Source organism: Chrysochloris asiatica, unplaced genomic scaffold (genome assembly GCF_000296735.1).
Source record: "Chrysochloris asiatica unplaced genomic scaffold, ChrAsi1.0 scaffold00283, whole genome shotgun sequence".
Taxonomy (NCBI): Eukaryota; Metazoa; Chordata; class Mammalia; order Afrosoricida; family Chrysochloridae; genus Chrysochloris; species Chrysochloris asiatica.
The window spans coordinates 2,789,665-2,813,142 of NW_006408801.1; the positions used below are offsets into that span (position 1 = coordinate 2,789,665).

At 46.2% G+C, this 23,478-nt stretch overlaps 1 protein-coding gene across 1 annotated transcript; it reads left to right on the forward strand.

Annotated features, from left to right (window-relative positions):
* Positions 1-63: 63 nt before the first annotated feature.
* Positions 64-22,091, forward strand: GALR1 (galanin receptor 1). The gene is made up of 3 exons (XM_006874542.1): positions 64-729; positions 5,887-5,952; positions 21,774-22,091. The coding sequence occupies exons 1-3, from the start codon at positions 64-66 to the stop codon at positions 22,089-22,091; spliced, it is 1,050 nt and encodes a 349-aa protein (XP_006874604.1).
* The last annotated feature ends 1,387 nt before the right edge of the window (positions 22,092-23,478 follow it).

Sequence of the window (23,478 nt, forward strand, 5' to 3'; positions counted from 1 at the left end):
CGCGCCCCCGCCGGCGGCTCTGCGCTGGGACGGCCGGCGTCCCCGCGCGCCCAGCGCCGGGCCATGGAGCTGGCGGTCGGCAACGGCAGCGAGGGCAACGCGAGCGGGCCCGAGGCGGGCGGCCCTGAGCCGTGGCCGCTGCTGGGCATCGGCGTGGAGAACCTGGCCACGCTGGTGGTCTTCGGCCTCATCTTCGCGCTGGGCGTGCTGGGCAACAGCCTAGTGATCACCGTGCTGGCGCGCAGCAAGCCGGGCAAGCCGCGAAGCACCACCAACCTGTTCATTCTCAACCTGAGCATCGCAGACCTGGCCTACCTGCTTTTCTGCATCCCCTTCCAGGCCACCGTGTACGCGCTGCCCACCTGGGTGCTGGGCGCCTTCATCTGCAAGTTCACGCACTACTTCTTCACGGTCTCCATGCTGGTCAGCATCTTCACGCTGGCCGCGATGTCCGTGGACCGCTACGTGGCCATAGTGCATTCACGCCGCGCCTCCTCGCTGCGGGTGTCCCGCAACGCGCTGCTGGGAGTCGCGGTCATCTGGGCGCTGTCCATTGCCATGGCCTCGCCGGTGGCCTACCACCAGCGCCTCTTCCACCGCGGCGCTAGCAACCACACCTTCTGCTGGGAGCAGTGGCTCAACCAGCGCCACAAGAAGGCCTACGTGGTGTGCACCTTCGTCTTTGGGTACCTGCTGCCGCTGCTGCTCATCTGCTTCTGCTACGCCAAGGTGGGCGGGGGCGCTGGGCGTCCGTGGGGCTTCTCTGCGTGGAGACCCTGCTCCACCCGCGCTGCGGTGCTGCCCTCGTTCCAGGAGGGTGCACAAGAAAGTTACTTGGAGTTTGAGAGTTGGAGAAATGCAGGAACTGTGTGCCCATCTTTTCTCAGACCTCCCCTCGCGTCCCCACCCCCTGCAACCCTAGCCCTAGAGGCGCACTCAGCGCCCCCTCAAATGATGAGAAGCCACTTTGCTTCCTGACTCCCAGTCCAGGATGGCAGGGCGAGGTGGGGACCTCGCGGTGCTGTCCTGATGACCTTGTGTGGTCACAGGGTGCGCTGCATGGGGCACCTCACCAGGAGAGGCTCTGTGGGAACGCGGCTCTGGGAACCGGCTGCTGCAGGGGGCACAGCACAGTTGGTGTGGCTCACAGAAGTTTAGTGAAAAATTCCCAAGTCTTAAGCAGCAGCATTGCTCCACGGTGTTGCCAGGTGGGTCCAGGAAGGAGTCTGCAGCGGGACCATTTGAGTCTTCGCAGAAAGCTCTGAAGCCATTAGAAGTGGTTCCCTGGGTCTGCATCTCTGATTTAGAGAGTTCTCTAAATCAGATTCTAACTAAAGGAGATGGGTCTTGTCTTGTCGGTACCCTGGCCAGCTCCTTGATGAACAGAATATTCTTCCAAGGTTTCCTATGTACACCATATGATGATGATGTGTGAGCTACCCTCTAATGTTCCCAAACGTATTGTCTTCATCTCTCTGTCCTTTTGTTTCTGCTAATGCTATGATTAGAGGACTGTGACTAGGCAGAGGGTAGTGGAAGACACAATAACAATTCTTATTTTTCCCAGCCAACTGTTTGACATAAGCAAAAGGAGCAGATGATGTCTTCCTTCACTAAAAGTTATTTTCTCTGTGCAGATTGTGAGGTAAACCTCAGGGAGGATGGTCGGCTATGTTCTGTCATTTGGGAATTTATAAAAGGCATACATAGGGCTCAGTTTAATGATGGTTGTGGTGGTGGTGATGTTCCCTGGAGTCGTTCCCAACTCATAGTGACCCTATACAGCGTTTCCAAGACTGTAAGTCTTTACAGGAGCAGAAAGCCCCTTGACGTTAGCAGCCCAATTCGTAACCACTACGCTACCAGAGCTCCTTCATTTTAATGATGGTTTCCAGAAATTCTAGAATTCACTGAGATGCTTCCTACATAGACACAGTCTGATCCTAAGCATAATCAGAAGATCTTTGGGATTCAAGGTAAGATTTGAAATCCTCTGCAGGTCTAAGTGGAGACAGGCAACTTCAAGGTGCTTTCCTTTGATGTAATCATTAAGTGTTTGCTTCTCATTTAAGGATGTGACCACTTGTGTGTTGGGTACTGGTCAGCAGTTTTGTGGAGGCCCAGCTCCGTGGGTCTCTGGTCAGTGGTTTTTCCGAGGTCCAGGTCTAACAGCTGAAATGAGAAATCACAAATGGTCAGAGAGGCATCTGTGATGACGCTGTGAGTTTTTCTTTCACATTTAAATCTAACATAATTTCTCAGTTCTCTAGAGCAATTGTAACAGAAAGACCACAGTGGACAGCCTTAACAAATGGTCACTTATTCTTTCATGTAGCTGAGGAGGCTAGAGTCTGAACTTAGGGTGCTGACTTGGAGGACATGGCTCTTCCTCTGTGGGCCACGAGGAAGGGGCTTGTCTTTTTCTAGCTTATGGTCGGTCTCCATGGGGCCTGACATGCTTCCTCGCTCGTGTCTGCTTCACTGATTTGCTTGTTTAATCTTTTTTATCTTTTTTCCAGCGTGAAAGAGGTGGACTATAACCTTGTGTGTGTGTGTGTGTGTGTGTGTATACATACATATAGGTTTGACAGAGAGTGTTTCTACGCATATATTTGATTGAGCATCCAGGGAGCCAAGTGATACCAGGTTTTTAGCTGCAACACCTTGAAGGCATGAGTTGTTGGGTCAGGAGGCTCAATATCATAGTCTCTGGGGATACAAAGGTCACTTGGCATAAAGAAAAAAAAAGCAGATATTGATTTAAGACGTATCCTACTGATGTTGCCTCATTAATAGCAAAAATAGCCCCTTTATAACCACAGGCTTAGAGCTTAGGATTTGCAGCACATTTTGGGGGTAGATAAATCAATTTGTATCAACCAGGATTGCGTTCTGGATTGCCTGATACGTCCCATAGCTTACATATTTACAATGAATGGTAGTTTCAGGTTTCTTCTTACCTGAGCGCTGCTCCAGCTGCCTAGAGCCCCCGGGGTACATCCTCTGTGGGAGACCCAGAGCACTGCTAAACCCATCCCTTCTGAGGCCTAACTGTTGCTCCTGTACAAAGTTACACACTATTCCCTTAGGATGAATTATGGTCTGGGACCCCTCTTTGTCTAACAGTAAGATTATCCTTGATGTACCCACTTCACCAAGTGGCCAGAGAAGGCTGAATCCAGACAGGGTGACCTGGGCCCAAGGCTGAGCAGGTAGTTTCCTGCACAGCCTCTGATGGAACATCTGGACAGATGGAGGGGCCACTCCATGTAAACTTAACACATCAGAATACCTCCATTCCTTCTCCCCTGATGTTGTTATAGGGGAGAAAAGAGACACCAACTTTGAATATATAAATATTATAGAGATAGGACTAAACATAAGACAAAAACCAACAGAGATCACCCAGGTGAGGGAAACATAGAGACCATGATGAGTTTCCAAAGTTCTGTCCCCATGTGGTGGCCTTTCATAGTTCACAATCTCCTTCTACAACCATGGCGGACACATGCCGGGCCTACAGATAGCAGGAAGGGAATGATTGCAGATAGGAAAACCCATGGTCTCTGGAATGCTCCTTCCAGAGTGGCCCCAAGCCCCCTTTGAAATTGACTTTGCTTCAAACTCGGGCAGTTCAGCTGTCAGAGGTGCATGTAAGACTCAAGAAAAATTGACATCTGAGCTCCTAAACCAAGGCACAGATGGAATGAAGCTGGGCCTGGCTGGAGTGTTCACAGGCTGAAAGCCTTCCGAGGTTATACTCTACAGCGCAGGTGGGGAGCCTTTTCTCTGCCAGAATTTATAAAATCATTTATAGGGGCCATCCAGAATCATCAACTTAAAAGTTAGCCTGCTAGATTTGTCCAAACATGGAATGAACTCACCCCTAATGTAACGGCGGGAACGGTGGTAACTTTGGCAGGGGCAGACCAAACAATGTCCCGGGCCTTATAGGGCCTTCAGGCCGGACCTTCCCCCTCCCTGCTCTCTGCTCTATAGTGATGGCAAGGCCTCCACACACACCAAGGAAGAGAGACAGCAGGGCTTCGGGTGTATTTTCTCCATTGACCATTCAATCAGAAGTCCCTTCTGAGGTATCCAGTTCAGTTCATCTGAAGGCTGAGCAGACCTGTAGGTAGAGTTACCAGGCAGTTGACTGTGGGCTTCCTTGCTGCTGTCCTAGCTCCTTCCTTCTTGCTTCTTTTTCCAGGGACCAGAGTCCACTGTGGTCCTCTGCTGGGAAGAACCCATGGTGCATGTCGCCAGGCCTGTCCTCTCCAAGAGGTCCCCCCCCAGCCTTGCCCAGTGCTTTTCTGTCCTGCTCCTACACAAGCTTCTCTCTGTACCTTCAATGAAGTCCATTTTTAGTGCCTCGATGTTTGCAGGCAAAAGAAGGCAATGACTGGCTGTTAGTGTGTGCAGATCCCTTCCAGCACTCCTCCTGCCAGTGGAAGGCTTGTTTTGCTGGTGATGTGGAGCCCTCTGAGGAATGGAGGTGTATCCTCCTCGGCCAGAGAACTTGGAGTCAGAGAGCCACACCACCAGGCTGGCTGCCTGGCCTGAATGGGGAGTGTGCCCCCAGAGGCTTTAGTTCTGGTGTGACTAAGGCTGTTCCCGTGGAACAGGGAGCTAGACCTCCAATAGGTCCAATGCTTTTAAATAAGTTCCATGCCTCTGGGCTGGAAGGAAGTAAAGACACAGCTGGAACGTGGCTCTTGGTTCTTGAGACAGTCACCCAAAGCGTGTCATCACCCAGAACTAAATTTTCTGTGAGGGTTCCCTCTGATAGGGCATACAGTCGACACCAGGTACCAGAACCATAGCATTATCAGCACTCTTAGTCACGCCAGTTTTGAGCAGGAAATTCCTGTGCACACTCAAAGACTTTTATGCCGGATCTCCTGAGATGACCGTGACGAGGGAAGACAGAAATAGCTTCTCTAATTAGAAGCCAGCTCATCTTCAAGGAGGCTTGCTGACAGGGTCGTTAATTGCAAATCCTGTGCATGGTGTCCACCTTGTGGTGTTGAGCCCCTAACATGGGTGTGGTTTAGAAGCCCAGTGCAGTGGGAGATACCTGAGTGCAGGAAGAAAGAGAGCTGGAGAAGGAATTGGGCGTGGAGACAGTGCACATTGGGAAAACAGGTGAACCTATAGATGTGTACGCTGGCGTAATTCAGCCTTGATGCCTTGGAGCATTGAGGTGAAATTGTCCACATTTATTTGCTTTCATTCCTCCTTGTGTGATGCGCTCCCTGAGACCGGGAGATGGGCTCTAATGTTTTGATGTATCTAGGAGCTATGTTGGGAGAAAGATGAGGCTTTCTGTTCCTGCAAAGATTTACAGCCTCAGAAACCCTGCACTGGGTTGTTATGAGTGGGACTTAACAACAACAGGAGCTATATAATAAGGAACCTTGTGACACGATGGATAAACGCTTGGCTGTTAACCAGCAGGATAAAGATCTGGTGACCTGCTTCTGTGAAGATTTTAGCCTCGAGAACAACTTAGGGTCCCTGTGAGTTGGAACTGACTGGGCAGCATCTAACAAGAAGAATAGAATTCACTTGTCTGGCATAAAGTGGCTATCTCGTGCCTGTGAGTGGTCATGGATGTTTTCTGAAAAAGAACCAGGCCCTCCTGGCACATTGGTGCTGAACACAAAATACCCAGTGGCGTTGGTCATTCCCTTTCATCTCCAAACATTGGGAAGCAGGTGTATTTGGCAATTTCTGTTTATTGTGGACTTTTCTTTTAAGCCCTCTCTTTTATAGATAATGCTTTTACATTATGTTATGATATTACCATCTTACATGGTCAAAACCAAGTAGCAAATCCATGGCAAGTTGGGAGGCTAACCCCTCTTGTTCATCTGTGTCTTTTAGGTGCTTAATCATTTGCACAAAAAGTTGAAGAACGTGTCAAAGAAGTCGGAAGCATCTAAGAAGAAGGTAACAGTTGCATGCGTGCTGTTGTGCAGAACGGGGCTCATGTTTACCCTCGATTATCTGCACACCTCAATGCCTGTGAAATTTAGGTCCCTTGGAACAGAGATTTCAAATAAACTTCTTAGGGTTAGGGCAGCTGGGTAAGAGAAAACAGTTCTCGGATGGCTTCTTTTGGTGCATGCACGAAGCTTTAAGCCACATGCCTATGTTGGATTGCAGCCCCATTGGAGGGATGTTGGGGAGACTGAGGCAGAGTATAGCGTTGCTGCTTGGAGTGACCCTGCAGGCATTTTATTGTACATTTTCCATTTCTGTGGGACTCCATGGGCCCTGGCGGAGTTTCTTTTGAGAAGAATTTGCTATAACCACTCCTAGAGCCTTAAGAGCAGATATAACACCTCTTCTACGTAGCTTCTATGTGTGCCTAAAGGGGACCTAAGCAAAGACTGAGGGCCGTTTAAAAGGCAACACTATCCCCTTCTCACAGTCTTTGAAAATAAAGGTGAATTCTGATTTCACCAAAGCTCCTCTGAGTTAATGCTAATATGCCAGCATATTGAGATTTACACATTCCACATACCGATGTTACAAGCCTGGATGAATTCAGCTGTTACTCAGATAATATTTATGTCATTTCTGATTTTAGAAAGTAGAATATGATTACTACCCAATGTGATTAGGGAAGGAAGATTATAACCAGACATTTTTACCCACCAATGTTAGTAATAAAATCTGAAAATACCTTGTTTTTCCTTCTACATATTTGTCATGATCTATAATGTACATGGTTAGGAGAAATTATAGCTCAGATAATCCTATTAACTGTGGAGAATTCTACTTTAAAGAAAGGCAGCTTCTCTGACTTTCTGTGTCTATGCCGGGTTTGCTGATTATTTACATTTCTACCCCAGATGGACTGAATCGGAAATGACATCGTAACAAGATCCCCAGTGATTCCAACTTATATCTGAGAGTCACCTGGAGATCTTTCTAGTATATGGATTCTGAGTATCTGGAAATGCAAATGACCAGCAGAGGTGGAGCCAGAATAAACCTGCTGGAAGTTCTGATTTATAAACACTCTATATCAGTTCCTACAACTAACAGAAGACCCGGAAAGATACATGGTTAGAAAAGCGCAAGTATTAATACAAACACAAAAATCAACTTGTAATAGAGTTACAATAGTATGTTTTTTAAGGATAACGACCTAAGAATAATATGTAACTAGATCATCTAGCAGCTTCCTTCTCTGATACCTAACTCATTGGTGGTGGTGGTGATGTGCTGTGGAGTCGGTTCCGACTCGTAGCAACCCGTGTATAAGGTTTCCAAGGCTGTAAATCTTTACGGGAGCACAAAGCCTCATCTTTCTCCTGTGGAACAGCTGGTAGTTTCAAACTGTGGTCCCTTAGGTTAGCAGACCAACTCATAACCACTACACTACCAGAGCTCCTCCTGACTCATCAGTACAGAGCTTATGTTGTTGTCCTTAAGGGCCATAGAGCTGGTTCTGACTCAAAGCCACCCCATATTGGATTTCCAAGGAGCAGCTGGTGCATTTGAACCACCACCTTATGGTTCAAACCTGCCTTGCAGCCCAGTGCTTTATCCCACAGCGCCACAACAGGACTTCATAGTACTAGTGGTTACCGCCATGGAGTCGGTTCCGACTCATAGCAACCCTGCACAGGGTTTCCGAGGTTGTAAATCTTTACGGGGGCAGAAAGCCTCATCTTTCTCCTGCGGAACAGGGGTAGTTTCGAACTGCTAACCTTGAGCTTCACAGCCTGATTTGTAACCACTATGCTACCAGAGCTCCAGGACTTTAGACACAGGCTTTATTTGGTGTTTCTGTTCCCTCTGTCCAACAGCTGGCATCCCTGGTGTGCTGCTGGGGGATAAAGCATTGAACCACAGGCAGGTTTGAACTACAAAGTCGGTGGTTCAAATTCACCAGCCATTCCTTGGAAACCCTACACGAGTCACTGTGCGTCAGAACTGACTCTATGGCACTTAACAACAAGAAAGCCACCCTAAAGCTTGAGTTGGCCCTCTGTTTTCAGTGATGTGCTTTATGCCTGTTATTCCTGGTAGGGCTCGTAGACTTGGTTCTGACTCATAGTGGCCCCATGCACAACAGCATTCTTCTCTCTTCTCTCTCCATCTGCTCCTCAGAGTTTCCTCGGAGACACGTCTGTCATCCACAGGAAGAGGATTCATGCAGGACAATTAAGAATTGTCCCTTAGACAATTATTTCTCACCCACAATGATTGGACATTTATTTATAGAATACCTGAGTTGCGGGCTGAGCTAGCCCAGAGGATTTGAAATTGAATCGGCTCCGTATAGGAGTTAACCTTGTAGCAGATGAGACATAATTGTGTAAACATATAAATCCAGAAGTGTGCTCTAGAGGGCGGAGACTAATACTGACATTATTCCGGAACGAGAAGGCTCCCGGTTTCCCAGAAGGAAAGAAAAACACATTGCTTTAACGTCTTCCAGGTCTTAGGTTTGTGCTAGCACTAGGAGTCCTGGTCTGGTGCTGCGGGTTACTGTGCTGCACTGTAAGGTCGGTTTGAACTGCACAGTCTGTGGTTCAAGCTCACCAGCTGCTCCGTGAAAACCCTATACAGGGTCGTTATGAGTCGGAAACAACGTGAAGTCACTTAACAAACAAAAACAAGGACTAGTCTCAGTCTCTACATTTGAAAAGTGCTGAAGAGAAACTGTCAAAATCTCAGAAAAGAACCAAGTGACCAAAGGAATGAACATCAGTCTTGCAGGAAATGCTTAGGAAAGATGTCTTTTGTTTTACAATGAAAGACTTTGAAGATTAGCGTTTAGTCAAGCAATTGTTCGGGTCACATATGTATTTGTTCCTGTACCTGAATCTGTGAAGTACACGAGGGGCTTCAAAGATTTCCTGAAAAAATTCCACTGCCTTTTTTCTTTCTTTCTTTCTTTTTTTAAGTTTTTATTGTGAATTGGGTAATAGTTTACATGGGAGAACATCAGCTTTACATTCATCCTATTGTATTTCGTTTCATTGCAATGATTACAATCCCCTTCATGTATCATCATTCAACAGCATCTGCTTCCATTCCCTCTGGTTTTTTGGATGTACACCGAAGCACTCAGGAATATATAACCATTCAAACAACCAAAGGGTACACCCCACAAGTGTCAGCACACAGCCCCCTCTCCCTCTGAATCCAGAGTTCCCAGCCGCTCCAACTCTCTTGTCATCACCTCTGCCTGGTGTCACTGTTTCTCTGGGTAGGGTCCCACACTCAGCTCTTCTCCCTTAATGGTCCCAGAGTCCTCCACTCCTGGACTGCCAAAACAACTGCTCCCCTCCTTTTGTTACAAAATTCCATTATCTATTAATTCAACTTTTCCACTAACTTTTTATTTTATTTTAATGTTTTATTGTGAATTATATGATAGTTTACATGGGAGGACTTTAGTTTTACATTCATTCCATCGTATGTCATCTCACTGCCATGGTTCCAATCCCCTCCATGCATCCTCAACCACCCAAAGGGTATATCCCAGAAACCTGCTCCCTACACTTCCCCCCTCATCCCCCCAGTTTTCGGCCCACAGTCCCTTTCCCTCTCTGGGTCCAAGGTCCCCAGTCACTTCATCATTCCACATCATCATCTCGGTCTCCACTGCCTTTTAATTCCATTTCCATGAACCTTTTGAAGTTCCCTTGTGTTAAGTGCCGTCAAGTTTGTTCCGACTTATATGGTTTCTGAGGAGCAGCTGGTGAGTTTGAACTGTGGACCTTTTGGATCAAACTGACCTGGGGTCCAGTGCATTATCCTGCAGTGCCACACCAGGACTCCACATATATGTGAGTCAGAACTGACTTAATGGTACTTAACAACAGCAACAGTATATATATATATATATAAAATGGAGCTCTGGTAACCTAGTGATTACGAATCGGGCTGCTAACCTCAAAACTACCAGCTGTTCTGTGGGAGAAAGAGGAGGCTTTCTGCTCCCGTAAAGATTTACAGCCTCAGAAACCCTGTACAGGGTCACTATGAGTCGGAATTGACTCCACGGCACATAACCACCACCACCATTTACCACTCCTACTGGAGAAATAAACAACATTCTTATCAACAGAGAAAAGATTGAAGTTGTCAAGGACTTCATTCTTCTTGGATCAACTATCAACATTCATGGAAGCAGCAGTCAAGAGATCAGATGATGTATTGCATTGGGCAAATCTGCTGCACTGGAACTTTTTAAAGTGTTGAAGAGCAGAGATGTCAGCTTGAGGACTAAGGTGCGCCTGACCCAAGCCATGGTATTTTCAATAGCCTCATATGGATGCAAAAGCTGGACAGTGAATAAGGAAGATCATAGAAGAATTGATGCCTTTGAGTTGTGGTGTTGGAGGAGAATACTGAAAGTGCCGTGGACTGCCAAAAGAACCAATAGATCTGTTTTGGAAGAAGTGCAGTCAGAGTGCTCATTGGAGGCCAAGATGGCTAAGCTTCGTCTCTCATACTTTGGACGTATTGTCAGGAGGGAACAGTCCCTGGAAAAGGATGTCATGCTGGGTAAGGTGGAGGGTTAGCGAAAAAGAGGAAGACCCCCAACGAGATGGATCGGCCAGGTGGCATCATTGATGGCATCGAGTGTGGTTGGCCCAGGATCAGACATTGTTTCATTCTGCTGTGCATGGGATCTCTATGAGTCGGTTCCGACTTGATGGCACCTGACAACAACAACAACATATATATATGTATAATATAGTTAGTTTGCTATTGTGTGCCATTGACTTATAGCCACCCTGTATGGCGTTTCTGAGGAATTACTGGTGGTTTTGAGCCACCAACCTTTCAGTGAACAGTGCAGTGCTGAACCTATTGTACTAATACACCTATCTATCTGTCTATCTATCTATCTATCTATCTATCTATCTATCTATCTATCTATCTATCTATCTATCTATCTTTCTATCTATCATCTGTCTATCAGAAGTGTGGTGGCTCCGTACGATAAGCACTGGACTACCAACCACACCTTGAGCCTACCAGCCACCACATGGGAGAAAGATGAAGTATTCTGCTTCAGCAAAGATGTACAGCCTCAGAAACCCTATACCAGTCTCTATGAGTCAGAACAGACTCAATGGCACTTAACAACAATACCAACAGCATCTATCTATAAATTGTTGCTAAGTGTTGTCAAGTTGGTTCTGACTCATAGCGACCACCTGGTGAGTTTAAACTACCGACAATGTGGTTAGCAGTCCAGTGCTTATCCTACAGCACCACACTAGGACTCCTATATCTATGGGTGCATGGTGGCACTGTACGATAAGCACTGGACCGCGAACCATCAAGTCAGTGATTCGAGACCACCAGCTGCTCCTCAGGAGAAAGATGAGGCCTTTTGCTCCCATAAAGATGCACAGCCTCAGAAACCCTATACAGGGTTTCTATGAGTAAGAACCAACTCGGTGGCCCTTAACAACAACAACAGTACACATGTCTATAGCCACACATACATACAGCTTCTATATATTTTGTTGTTGTTAGGTGCCATTGAGTGGGCTCTGACTCACAGTGACCCGATGACCCTGTGTCATCTTGACAATTGTTGTTACTTTAAGTTCATTGCTACTGCCACTGGGCCAATCCATCTTGTTGGAGGTTTTCCTGTTTTTTACTGACCCTCTTCTTTATTAAGCATGATGTCCTTCTCCAGGGACTAGCCCCTCCTGATAATATATCTGAAATAAGAGAGACGAAATCTCACCATCCTTTCTACGAAGGAGCATTCGGGTTGTACTTCTTTCATGATTGATTTGTTTGTTTTTGTAATCCATGGCACTTTCAATATTTTCCACAAACACCATAATTCAAATGCATCAATTCTCCAGGTTCTCCCTTATTCATTGCTTGTCCAACTTGCACATGTGTATGACCCTGTGGAAAACACCATGTCTTGGGTCAGGCACACCTTAGTCCTCAAATGGAGATCTTTGCTCTTGAATATTTTAATATGATCTTGTGCAGCAGATTTGCCTAATGTAATATGTGGTTTCATTTCTTGACTTCTGTTTCCATGAGTGCTGATTGTGGATCCAAGTAAAATGAAATCTTTAGCAACTTCAATCTTTTCTCCATTTATCACGGTGTTATTTATTGGTCCACTTGTGAAGAGTTTTGTTTTCTTTGCATTGAGGTGCAATCCATATTAAAGGTTGTGGTCTTTGATTTTCTTCAGTAAATGTTTTAAATCCTTTTTGCTTTCAGCAAGTAAGGTTGTATCATCTGCATATTGCAGGTTGTTAATGAGTCTTCCTCCAATCCTGATACCATGTTTTTTTTTTTTTTCTTCATATAATTCAGTTTCTTGGATTATTTTCTCAGCATACAGACTAAACAAGTATGGTGAAAGAATACAACCCTGTCTCACACCTTTCCTGATTTTAAACCATTCAGTGTTCCCTTGTTCTGTTCTAACAATTGCCTTTTGGTCTTTGTACAGGTTACTCATGAGCACAATTTGGTGTTCTGGAATTCCTATTCTTTGCAATGTTACCCATAACTTGTTATGATGCACACAGTTGAAAGCCTTTGCATAGTTAATAAAGTGTGGTAGTCTATGCTTTCAGCCAAGATTCATTTGACATCAGCGAGGATATTCCCAGTTCCACATCCTCTTCTGAATTTGCTGTAAATTCCTAACGTTCTCTGTCGATATACAGTTGCAGCCATTTTTGAATTATCTTTAGCAAAATTTTACTTGTATGTATTATTAATGATAGATCATTTCCACTTTTCATTGGGCTACCTCTCTTTAGACTGGCCAGAAACATGGATCTCTTCCAGCCATTTGGCCAGGTATATGCCTTGCAAATTTCTTGGCAAAGATGAATTAATTCCTCCAGTGCTACCTCAGATTGTTAAAAGATTGCAGTTTGTATTCCAAAGATTCCTAGAGTCTGGGTTTTTGAAAACTTTCACTTTACATTTCTTCCTTCAGTACAATGGGTTCTTGGTCATATACTGCTTGTTGAAATGGCTGAGTATCAACCTTTTTTTCCCCCAGTACAGTGAAAAACATTTAGTCAATTATATTCTGTGCATTCCACTTAGTGAGGTCCATGAGTGTAGTGACCTTTTATGTTGTTTAAATAATGTCTTTGTGATGAATAACTCATTGGTCTTGGAAAATTCTGTTTTAAGATCTACAGCTTTGTTTCTGTCACCAAGGCCATAAATTCCAACTACTGATCCTTTTTCTTTGTTTTCGACCTTTGTATTCCAATCACCAGTAATTATCAATACATCTTGATGGCATGTTTGATCAATTTCAGATGGAAGAAGGTAGAATTCTTCAATTTCATCATCACTGAGTTTAGTGGTTGGTGCATAAATTTGAATAATGACAGTGGCATTAACTGGCCTTTCTTGTAAATGTAAGGATATTATCCTATTGCAGACAATATTGCACTTCAGGATAGATCTTGAAATTTTGTGGGTTTTTTTGGTGATGAAAGCAACATCATTCCTCTTGAACCTTTCATTCCCTCCATAGTAAACCATGTGGTTGTCAGTTTCAAAATCCATAATATCAATCCGTTTCAGCTCTCTAATGTGGAGGATGTCACTCTTTATGTATTCCACTTCATTTTTGACCACTTTTAATTTTCCTACATTCATACTTCGTACAGTCCATGTTCCGATTATTAATGGCTGTTTACAGGTGTTTCTCCTCATTTTGAGTTGTGCCCCATCAGCCAATGAAGCGCCTGATGGCTTTACTCCATTCATGTTATCAGCCAATGAAGGTCCTGATGGCGTTACTCCATTCATGTTATCAGCCAATGAAGGTCCTGATGGCGTCACTCCATTCACATCACCACAGTCAATTCCACTTTGAGGAGTCAGCATTCCTCCAGGCATATTTTGAGTGCCTTCCATCCTGAGGGGCTCATCTCCTGGCACTCTATTAGACAATGTTCTGCACCTGTTCAGAAGGTTTTCAGTGGCTAACCATTCAGAAATGGTCCCGCTCTTCTTCTTCCCAGTCTCTCTTAGTCTGGAAGGTCTGCTCAACCTACCCACCATTAGTGACCCTGCTTATATTTAGAATACTGGTGGAAGAACTTGCAGAATCAGCAACACACAAACCACCACAGTATGACAGACTGATACACGAGTGTCAGTTTCTTCACTTTCGGAGCTGTGGGGTCACACTGGATTTGGTGTTGGGCTGCTAACTGGACAGCAAGTTTGTTGGTTCCACCCTGATTCTGGTGTATTGTTTTGAGAGGGCAGGCAAGACTGGGAAAATATAGCAATGCATTTTGAATGAATGAAACATACACAATAGCAAATATGGCCACAGGAAACAGAACACAGTCATGAACACTGCTTTCTGACCTGTGAACCTTGCATGATAGGCCGGGACTCTTGTTAATAAGCTGTGGGAGTCTATTGCTGCCCTAAGCTTTATATTTAGTGAAAATGTCCCCAAGTAGCAACGGAACCAATTATTCAGAAGGTATTGATTTGTTTCTGTGACGTAGAGAGATGTCCCTATTGTCTTAGAAAGTAGAGATCATGTTTTTAGTTCTATTTTTTTGGTGTCATTATATCTAGATTGTTTTGATTAAATCATCTCAGAATAGAACTTCTCCTAAGCTCATCGAGTAAATGGATTGCTAACAGACACTCCCTTAATACACGTGAACAAATGATTTGTTTGCTGGGTGTGCCTGGCGCTAAGTGGCTTTCAGATGTAAACGGATCGTTATACAAACCCTGTTGCCAGGATTTAATACCTGAGTGATGTTTAGTGCTTCAGTGCATTAGGTAGAGGCTGGGGTCCGTCCTCCTCACAGATGAGGAACTTGGGGCTCAGCGGGGCCATCGTTATTCCAAAGGTCGGCAGGTCGGCATGTACATTCTGGGCACATCCTGACATGAAGGCCAACCTGCTGGTACCTGTGCACCTGCCAAGGAATACCTGAAAGTCATCCTGTGCCCATATGGACCACGCTCCTCTGTCTTCATCTTGAAGGACTCTAATTATCTCCTCTGCCATCCCTGCCTCCTTGGTTCTGAATACCTGGATTCTGATTTTTCTTTCATTGTAGCATCAACCCCTTTACATGTACACAGTAAACCAGATGGTCTCCACTACAGCAGGACTCTGTTCAGGAGGGATTCGTGCATGAAGGCCTCTGGTTTGATTCCTTACAGGATTTTCCCTCATAGCACTGAGCCATAGGGCCAGGTGTTTCCCTGGTTCCTCAAGAGTCTAAAGCTGCATTTCTAACCCTAGACTCCCTGGTGGAACCGGGCTTTCCTGTTCTGAGCTTATATTCTTGTGTCTCATTCTTCCTTTAGAGTGAGATCACAGGACCAGGAAAGGAACCTTTCCTGTGTTGTTGGTGCTGTGAACCTGAGAAGGACCAGGTGATTTGCTCCAATAAAAATGAGGCCCACCTAAGCACACAATGTTCAATAGACTCCTGTGAACCCGGGTGGAGACCTGGTTGGCCAGCAGTGTGGCAAGACCTGTGGTCTCTTGGGCCCAGAGTCAGTGACATAGCCACAGAGGACAAGAGTGGAGAGTGAAGCATCCAGCTGATAAGAAGAGAGGGCATATGCATAAGAACACCCACACTGCAGATAATACCTACTTGACCTGGCTTCAATGATTGGATGATCAGAGCTCAACCAGAAGAAGAAAGAAGAGGAAAAAAAGAGTAATCTAATACCATTTGATGAACTTGACCTACACCTATGGATGCAGTAGCTCAAAAGAGGGAACAAATCTTTAAAGCAAGGATCATTCCCACCCCCTCCATACACAGAGTAGACAGAGATGGGCAACTTGGACATTGGCTACCCAAAATGGGGTGCGGGGGGCTACAAAGGTAAGAACCGACTGGATTACAAGCTTTCAAGAGGGAGCCTAGATCCAGAGGGTGTGGAGGAAGGTAGAGTCTCCACTGAGCAGTATCCAATCTGTCTGGGTGGGGCTGATGAAAGGAAATGTGGATAGGTCTCCTGTGATACAATAGTGAACAATTGATATCAGGACTGATTGTGAGGGTTGGAAATATAAAGGTAGATGTTTTTTAGCAAGGAGGGGAGTGATTAACTTTGCAGTCTAGGAGCAGAGGTCTCTGGGACCATCAAGGGAGAAGAGTGGAGTTTGAGACCCTACCCAGAGATACAGTGACACCAGAGATGGAAGCAGAGACGATGACATGGAGACATGCAGCAGTTGGGGACTTTAGATCCAGAGAGGGAGATGGGCTGTGTGCTGACAACCAGGGGGCATGCTTGCAGATTATACCCTTTGGTTGGTTTATGATTCATGGAGGGAATTGTAACCATGGCAATGAAATGATATAAGGTAGGATGAATGTAAAGCTAATGTTCTCCCATGTAAACTATCGCATAGTTCACAATAAAACATTTTTTAAAAAAATGAGGCTCATAAAACCAAGGCCACTGCTGTGGAATCTGTCCTGACTCTTGGTGACCCTGTAGGACAGAGCGGAACAGTTCCTCAGAGTTTCAGAGACGAAATCTTTAGGGGAGCAGACAGCTTCGTCTTTCTTCTGCTGAGCAGCTGGTGGATATAAACCAGCGCCCTCACAGTTAACAGTAAACACAGTAAACAGCCCAGCACTTAACTCCCTGTGCCAGCAGATGTCCTTTTAGTGAAGATGGCAGCTTAGCACACCCTAGTGGCAGTTCTACTCTGGGGTCCTCTAGGTCACTGTGAGCACCGGCGCCCCTCCCTTCCTGTCCACTCTTGTCAGGGGTATTTCTGTGCTGAAGGGAAAAGAACCGGCGGCCACCAGAGCCTGTCCACACCAGGTTCCACAGCAGCATGGGGGTTTGGGATCTGAGGAGACATGTCTGCCACACACTTTCCTGGTCCTTGTAAGGCTCTGAGGGGTCTCACTGTGATGCTGTCACTTCCTCTCCACACAGTCAAACACACGGTTTAAAAGACGGCAGTAGTACATCTGAGAAAACACTGCTGCCTCAAATTGTAGCTTTTGGGCAGGACAGTGGAAGCATATGCTTCCTAACATGTCTCCTTCTTGTGAGTATTGCAGGGTCCTTGTGGTTCACTGGAGAAAATTCTCAACTGCTAACAAAAGGTCCTGGTGTGGCACTGAAGGAAGAGGGCTGGACTGCAAGGTCAATGGTTCAAATCCAGCAGTCGCCCCTCCTTGGAAAGCCTATACCAGGTCTCTGTGAGTCAACTGACTCCACGGCATATAACAACAACCACCACCCAAAATGTCAGCAGTTTGCTTTTCCTAGCAGCTCTGCAGGAGACAGACGAGGCAGGCAATCTGCTCCCATGAAGATTTACATCTTTGGGGACCTGGGGCCGTTCTCCTGGGCACGCTCTGACCTGTCACCGGGAGTCAGAGTCGGCTTGACAGCAGCAGGTTTGGTTTTGGGTTTCTCATGCCTACTTTAGGAGGACAGTGTTCTGTTGGCACAATGGCTAAGCACTCAGCTGCTCACTGAAAGGTCGGGGGTTTGAACCCAACAGCCACTCTGCAGGAGGAAGATGAGGCAGTTTGCAAGGATGCCAGTCTGGGAAACCCTATGGGGCAGCTGTACCCTGCCCTACGGGGTCTCTGTGAGTCAGGACGATTGGTGGCTGTGATCTGTATTACTATCGAATTCCCTGGTCAAGTGAACTGGGAGTTGGCTCAACCAAGAGAAGTGGAGATTGAAGAAGCTTTGCTGTGTGGTGAAGCTGAGACCTGAACAGCTGTTGTCCTATGGGTCTTGGCTCACCCACACAATCCTCGGCAGCACTGTGTAGGGAGCAGAGGGCGATGTGGTGGGCAGTAACCAGGCAGGAGCTGGAAGCTGTTTCTTCTGTATTTTCCAGTTGGGAGCCTGGATTTGGGAGCAGAGCCTAGTGGGCAGCTCTAACTTGATGTCTCACTTAGCCAGTGCTCAGTAACAGCATGTGGGCACCTTTCATGGGGCTTTGAACCAAGTCTTGCTCACTTTCTGTCTGTTTTGAGTTCCTACAAATCATCACAATCTTTACTTGGCAACCCCCACCCTCTCAGTAAACCCTCTGTGTCTAACCTACTGTTTTACATCCCGGAAGTGAATAGGTTTAGGACGCACACAGATAGGGTCTTGTGAGCACAACAAAGAAACCATGTGTTGGGTTGTGTGTCACTGAATCCATTTTCCTCTCACGGCGACCTGTGTCAGAGCAGAACCGTGCCCTAGGGTTTTCTAGGCTGCCATCTTTCTGGACCCTGAGCTCTTGTTTTTATTCCTGCAGAAACAACGGGCATGTTTGAACCGAAAACTTACGGGCTAGCAGGTGACTACTTAACCATGGAGCCAACAGGGACCCTTAGCCACAGCTATAGAAGTTAGGATTCCAACCCATATTTGGGGAACACAAATGTCAATTAACAGCACTTTTCTGTTCAGTTGTGGTACAGCAAGCATTTGTCTTGATTCTTCTAATGCCCCTTTTCTCATTTTCAATCATGGATCATTGTAGGGTCTGGTCTATGAGGAGCAGCAGGAAGCGTCACACCCAATCAGCTAGCTAGCCATCCACGCAGCATCAGGTCCATCCCAAACACCAAAGTTCTCGGCTTCTCTTCGTTCATGACCTTCTCATGGAAGGAGCCAACAGATTGCTTTGTAATTTTCAGTTTAGAAAGTATTTTTTGTGGTTGTTGTTGGTACTGGGGAAGTCAGTTCCAACCTTTAGACCCCATGTATAACAGAATGAAACCATGTCCACTTTGCATCTATTGTGTCAGTCCATTCCATGAGGGTCTACTTTTCACTGACCCTCTGCGTTACCAAGCCTGATGTTCTTCTCCAGGGACTGGTCCTTCCTGACACCGTGGTCAGAGCAGGTGAGAAAACATCTCACCATTCTTGCTTCCAAGGAGCACTGTCTGTACTTCTTGCAAGACAGATTTGTTTGTTCTTCTGTCTGACCATGGTATACTCAATATTCTTTGCCAACATCCCAGTTCAAAGAAAATATTAGACTCTCTTGACAAAGGCATTTCAATAAACTCCATCACTGTGGCTAGTTTGGATCCACAGCGTCAGAGTCTTGGATTCATCCCCAAGTTAGAGACTGGTGGCCTTTTGTACTAGATGGACTGGAATCAGGGTGTGAGATGTCACTGAGAGGCTTTATCCCCACCCCTTGGACTAATGGACAGTTGTGTAGAGGAGGCAATGGAGAAGACAGGGGTGCCTCTTGTTGGGCTCCTTCATCAGTAAAGACACCCTTCTTGAGGGGAACTCTGACTCTGCTTTGGGAGTTCCTCATTTGGAATCAACAAGGAAGGCTGAGAAGAAAGTTAGAGAAAGGGGCTAAGAAGTCTGCAAACCTAAACTGGAGACTCCAAGAATGCATCACTGCATCAGTATGTACTGCCATTAATTCTTGTTGGGATTTGAGTGAAAGCTAACAAAGCAAATGGTTTTCCCTCCCACCACTCACACACATTTTACTTTGTTATATGGATTGCCGTCCGCACACCGAACCAGCACTTTGTGCACTTCCTCCTGGGTTTTCTGTCTCCTTCCTCCTTCTTCTCATCCCTTCTTGCCTTCCCCACTGCATCCCTGGGCACATGCTGCCCCTTGGGTTGGGTGTGTTACTGTTCTGAGGTGTGCCTACTTCCCTGGTGTTAATGTTCACCTGACAGGCCTACCTGTTTTTGACTGAAAGTTGAGCCACAGAGCTGGTGAGTTCAGTTCCAGGCTGGGAGGGTGGCTAGGGGTCATCATCTCTGGGGGTCCTCCAGTCTCAATCATACCAGAAGCCTGGTCTGTCTGATGATTTTGAGTTTTCTTCCATATTTTGTCCTACTCTATTTAAAGTCTTCTACTGTAATCCCTTTCATAATGGTCAGTAGTGACAGCTAGTGTATGCTGCCTGGTGGGCTAACAGGCTGGATTGCAAAGTCAGTTTGAACTGCAAGGTTGGTGGTTCAAGCTCACCAGGTGCTCCTGAGAAACCCTATACAGGGATGCTATGGGTCAGAACTGACTCCATGGTACTTAACAACAACAACAGACTCCATGTGATAAGCACTGGACTGTGAACCACAAGGTCCATGGTACAAGCTCACCATCTGCTCTGTGGGAGAAAGATGAGGCTTTCTGCTCCTGCAAATATTTAAAAATGCCTCAGAAACCCTGTACAGGGTCATTATGAATCAGAACTGACTTGATGGCACTTAACAACTACAACAGGGTGGAGTAAAGAGTTCAGATTGCTCAAAGGTAAAGCACTCGACTGCCAACCCAAAGGTCTGCGGTTCCTACCCACCAACGGCTCCAGGAAGATCTAACAACCTGCTCCAGTAAAAAGTGTTGGTAGGTGATTTTGAATTCGTTCTGGCTCATAGTGACCCCATGCACCATAGAACGAAGCACTGCCCAGTCCTCACAATTGGTGCCACTTGGTCTGTCCATCTCTTTGGGGAGCTTCCTCTTTTTCACTGACCCTCCACTTTACCAAGCAAGATGTCCTTCTTCAGGGACTGGTCCCTCCTGACATCATGTCCAAAGAAAGAGAGACCAAATCTCAACATTCTCTTTTCTGAGGCACACACTGACCTTACTTCCAACACAGATTTGTTTGTACTTTTTAAAGTTTTTATTGTGAATTGAGTGATAGTGTACATGGGAGAACATCAGCTTTACACTCATCCTATTGTATTTTATTTCTTTGCTATGATTACAATCCCCTCCATGCATCATCATTCAACAGTTTATACTTTTAATATTCTTTTCCAACATCATAATTAAAATGCATCAATGATTCTATGGTCTTCCTTAGTCATTGTCCAACTTTCATGTGCGTTGAAACTATCATAACTTGGGTGAGGCACACCTTAGTCCTCAAAGTCACAGCCGAAAAGAGGTCTTTTGCAGCAGATTTGCCCAATGTAATACGCCATTTGGTTTCTTGATTGCTACTCCCATGAGCATTAGTTGTGGATCCAAGCAAACTGCAGTGTGACAGCTTCAATCTTTTCTCCATTGATCATGATGCTATCTACCGGTCCTGCGGTGAGGACTTTTGTTTACTTTGCAATGAAACCTACTTGTCCTGTGTGTGATGCCTATTTTGAGGAGGGGCCCGAGTGCTCATCAGACCCACACTCCAGTTAGCACAGTCACTAATGATGTCACCACAACACTGGTTTTGCATGGAGAGTTCTTACTGGCGCTGTAGTATAGCATTGAACAATGTTGGAAGTTCAAATCCACCACCAGCTCTTGGAAACCCTATACAGGGTCACCACGAGCCTGAAGTGATTGGACTGTACTTAATTACCACAGGAGGTGTAGAATTTTGTCTTTACCAGGACTAGTTGCTGTGAAGTTGACTCCAACTCATGGAGACCCCACATATGTCAGGAGAGAACTATGCTGCAGAGGGTTTTCAATGGCTGCTTTCTTGGAAGTAGATCTCCAGGACTTTCTTCCTAGGTACCTTTCACGGGACTCAAACTTCCACCATTTTATTATTATTATTATTATTATTTTTAGCAGTGAAGCACTCTCAGCCCTTGCACTGCCCAGGGTTTCATTTCATCTGACCGTGTCCCCACGGTTCACAGAGCACTTCCTCTGAGCTTTGTGCTCACACAGGGCTGAGTAAAGGCGCTATGGCAGGGCCTGAGGACGTGCTGATAGAACTGAGACATGGAGTTCAGATTCAGTCCAGACATGACCGTGCTGTAACCAATGCGTCTCCTCTCCCTTCCTTTCTCCAGACGGCACAGACGGTGCTGGTGGTGGTGGTGGTGTTTGGCATCTCCTGGCTGCCGCACCATGTCATCCATCTCTGGGCTGAGTTTGGAGTCTTCCCCCTGACCCCTGCCTCATTCATCTTCAGGATCACAGCGCACTGCCTGGCATACAGCAACTCCTCTGTGAACCCCATCATCTACGCGTTTCTCTCCGAAAACTTCAGGAAGGCCTACAAGCAAGTGTTCAAGTGTCCGCTGCGCAACGCGTCACCGCTCAACGACACGAAAGACAACAGGAGTCGTATGGACACGCCCCCGTCCACCAACTGCACGCACGTGTAAAACGTGGTAGCACGCCCCCCCGGGCGGGGTTTCCGCACACGTGAACCAGGTGCAATACGTCACCCTAATAGCAGCAACTCATATGATCCTAATTAATCCCCCTTGGGTTAAAGAGAACTTCAATTCATTTAGGGCATTCCTAAGTCTCGTGAAGATTCTTTTAAAGGGAAATTGACTTCGATTTTATTTCTAAATTGTATTTCAGAAACGGAACACAAGACTGCTATCTAGTTTTCAGTCTCAATTCTCTACATATGTTTACTTCAGGGCTTTGAATCCATTTGAATCCGCTCAGCCATGTAAATGAAATCGGGGGGGTCCGGGGAGGGGGGGGACTGGAGTTTATGAAATGTGGGTGCCTGGCGTGAGAACCACACAGAAATAATTCTGGGTGGGAGCCCTGGAATGAGAGACTTAGAAGAGGTGCAGCAGGCCCTTCAGGGGCCTGACGTGGGAGATTGGATCCGAGCCAGGCCTGTGGACGGTGGCACACAGTTAAAGTAACGCAGGTCTACTGCCATCCTTGAACCGGTCACCATTGTTTCCAACTGCGCGGGGCACGAGATTTGGTTGCTATGCAACACATGCGTCCTTGTTTTCTAAGAGGGAGAGTAAGTCTCCAGCAGGGTGTTTCGGTTACCATTAGGGGCACCCACAGTTTTCAAACTCCGGTTCCTTTCTATTTCTCTTTGTCTGCCATGACTGAACTGAGCAAATCCAGTTGGAAGCCTGGGTTCAATTCTTCATTGAAAGCGTATCGGTCCCCTCAGTGTGGTTAAGAGTATTTGTGACCTCCATCTTGTAGCAAGTTTATTTAGAAAGCAACTGAATTTTTACTCCTTACAGTTTACAAAAGGAGGTGATGTGCTGTACAGTGAATGTATCTATGGGCCCAGAATGTGAGACTCACCTGGATTTTTATTTTTTGGTTCTTTATTGGAGACATCACCTTTTAGGTGGGAACAGGGCTTGACTTGCACAGGTCAACAATGTCCCCATTGTAAACAGTGGCAGCTTGAAGCTGAGTGGCTTCTGCCCGAGACCATGAGCAAAAGTCTCTTGGAGGCATCAACTCTGCCATCAGCTGCTAGGCCTGCAGACTAATGCCCGCCTGCGAAGCTGGCATCACAGATTTAACTCGGCACAACCAGGGGCAATGCTGAGTGCAAGCGCTCGAGGCAGGGAAGCTGTGAGTGAAAGACAGCATCCACAGTCTTAGGACACACGTCTCCTCAAACAGGATCCACCCCAAAGAAAGAACTGTCTGTGAGAATGACGTCTAGACAGTAATTTCTGTGGAACCGAAGATGAGTCAGAGACAGTAACTGATGACCATACTACATGAATCAGTCAGACTAAGCATTTATTCGGCGAGGGTCCTTGATGG

What these genes read in the sequence shown, in the direction of transcription:
- GALR1 (XM_006874542.1), top strand. Translation starts at nt 64, where the DNA reads ATGGAGCTGGCGGTCGGCAACGGCAGCGAGGGCAACGCGAGCGGGCCC. An exon ending in TCTGCTTCTGCTACGCCAAG is followed by an intron (nt 730 to 5,886) that starts GTGGGCGGGGGC and finishes TGTGTCTTTTAG; the next exon opens with GTGCTTAATCATTTGCACAA. An exon ending in CGGAAGCATCTAAGAAGAAG is followed by an intron (nt 5,953 to 21,773) that starts GTAACAGTTGCA and finishes TCCTTTCTCCAG; the next exon opens with ACGGCACAGACGGTGCTGGT.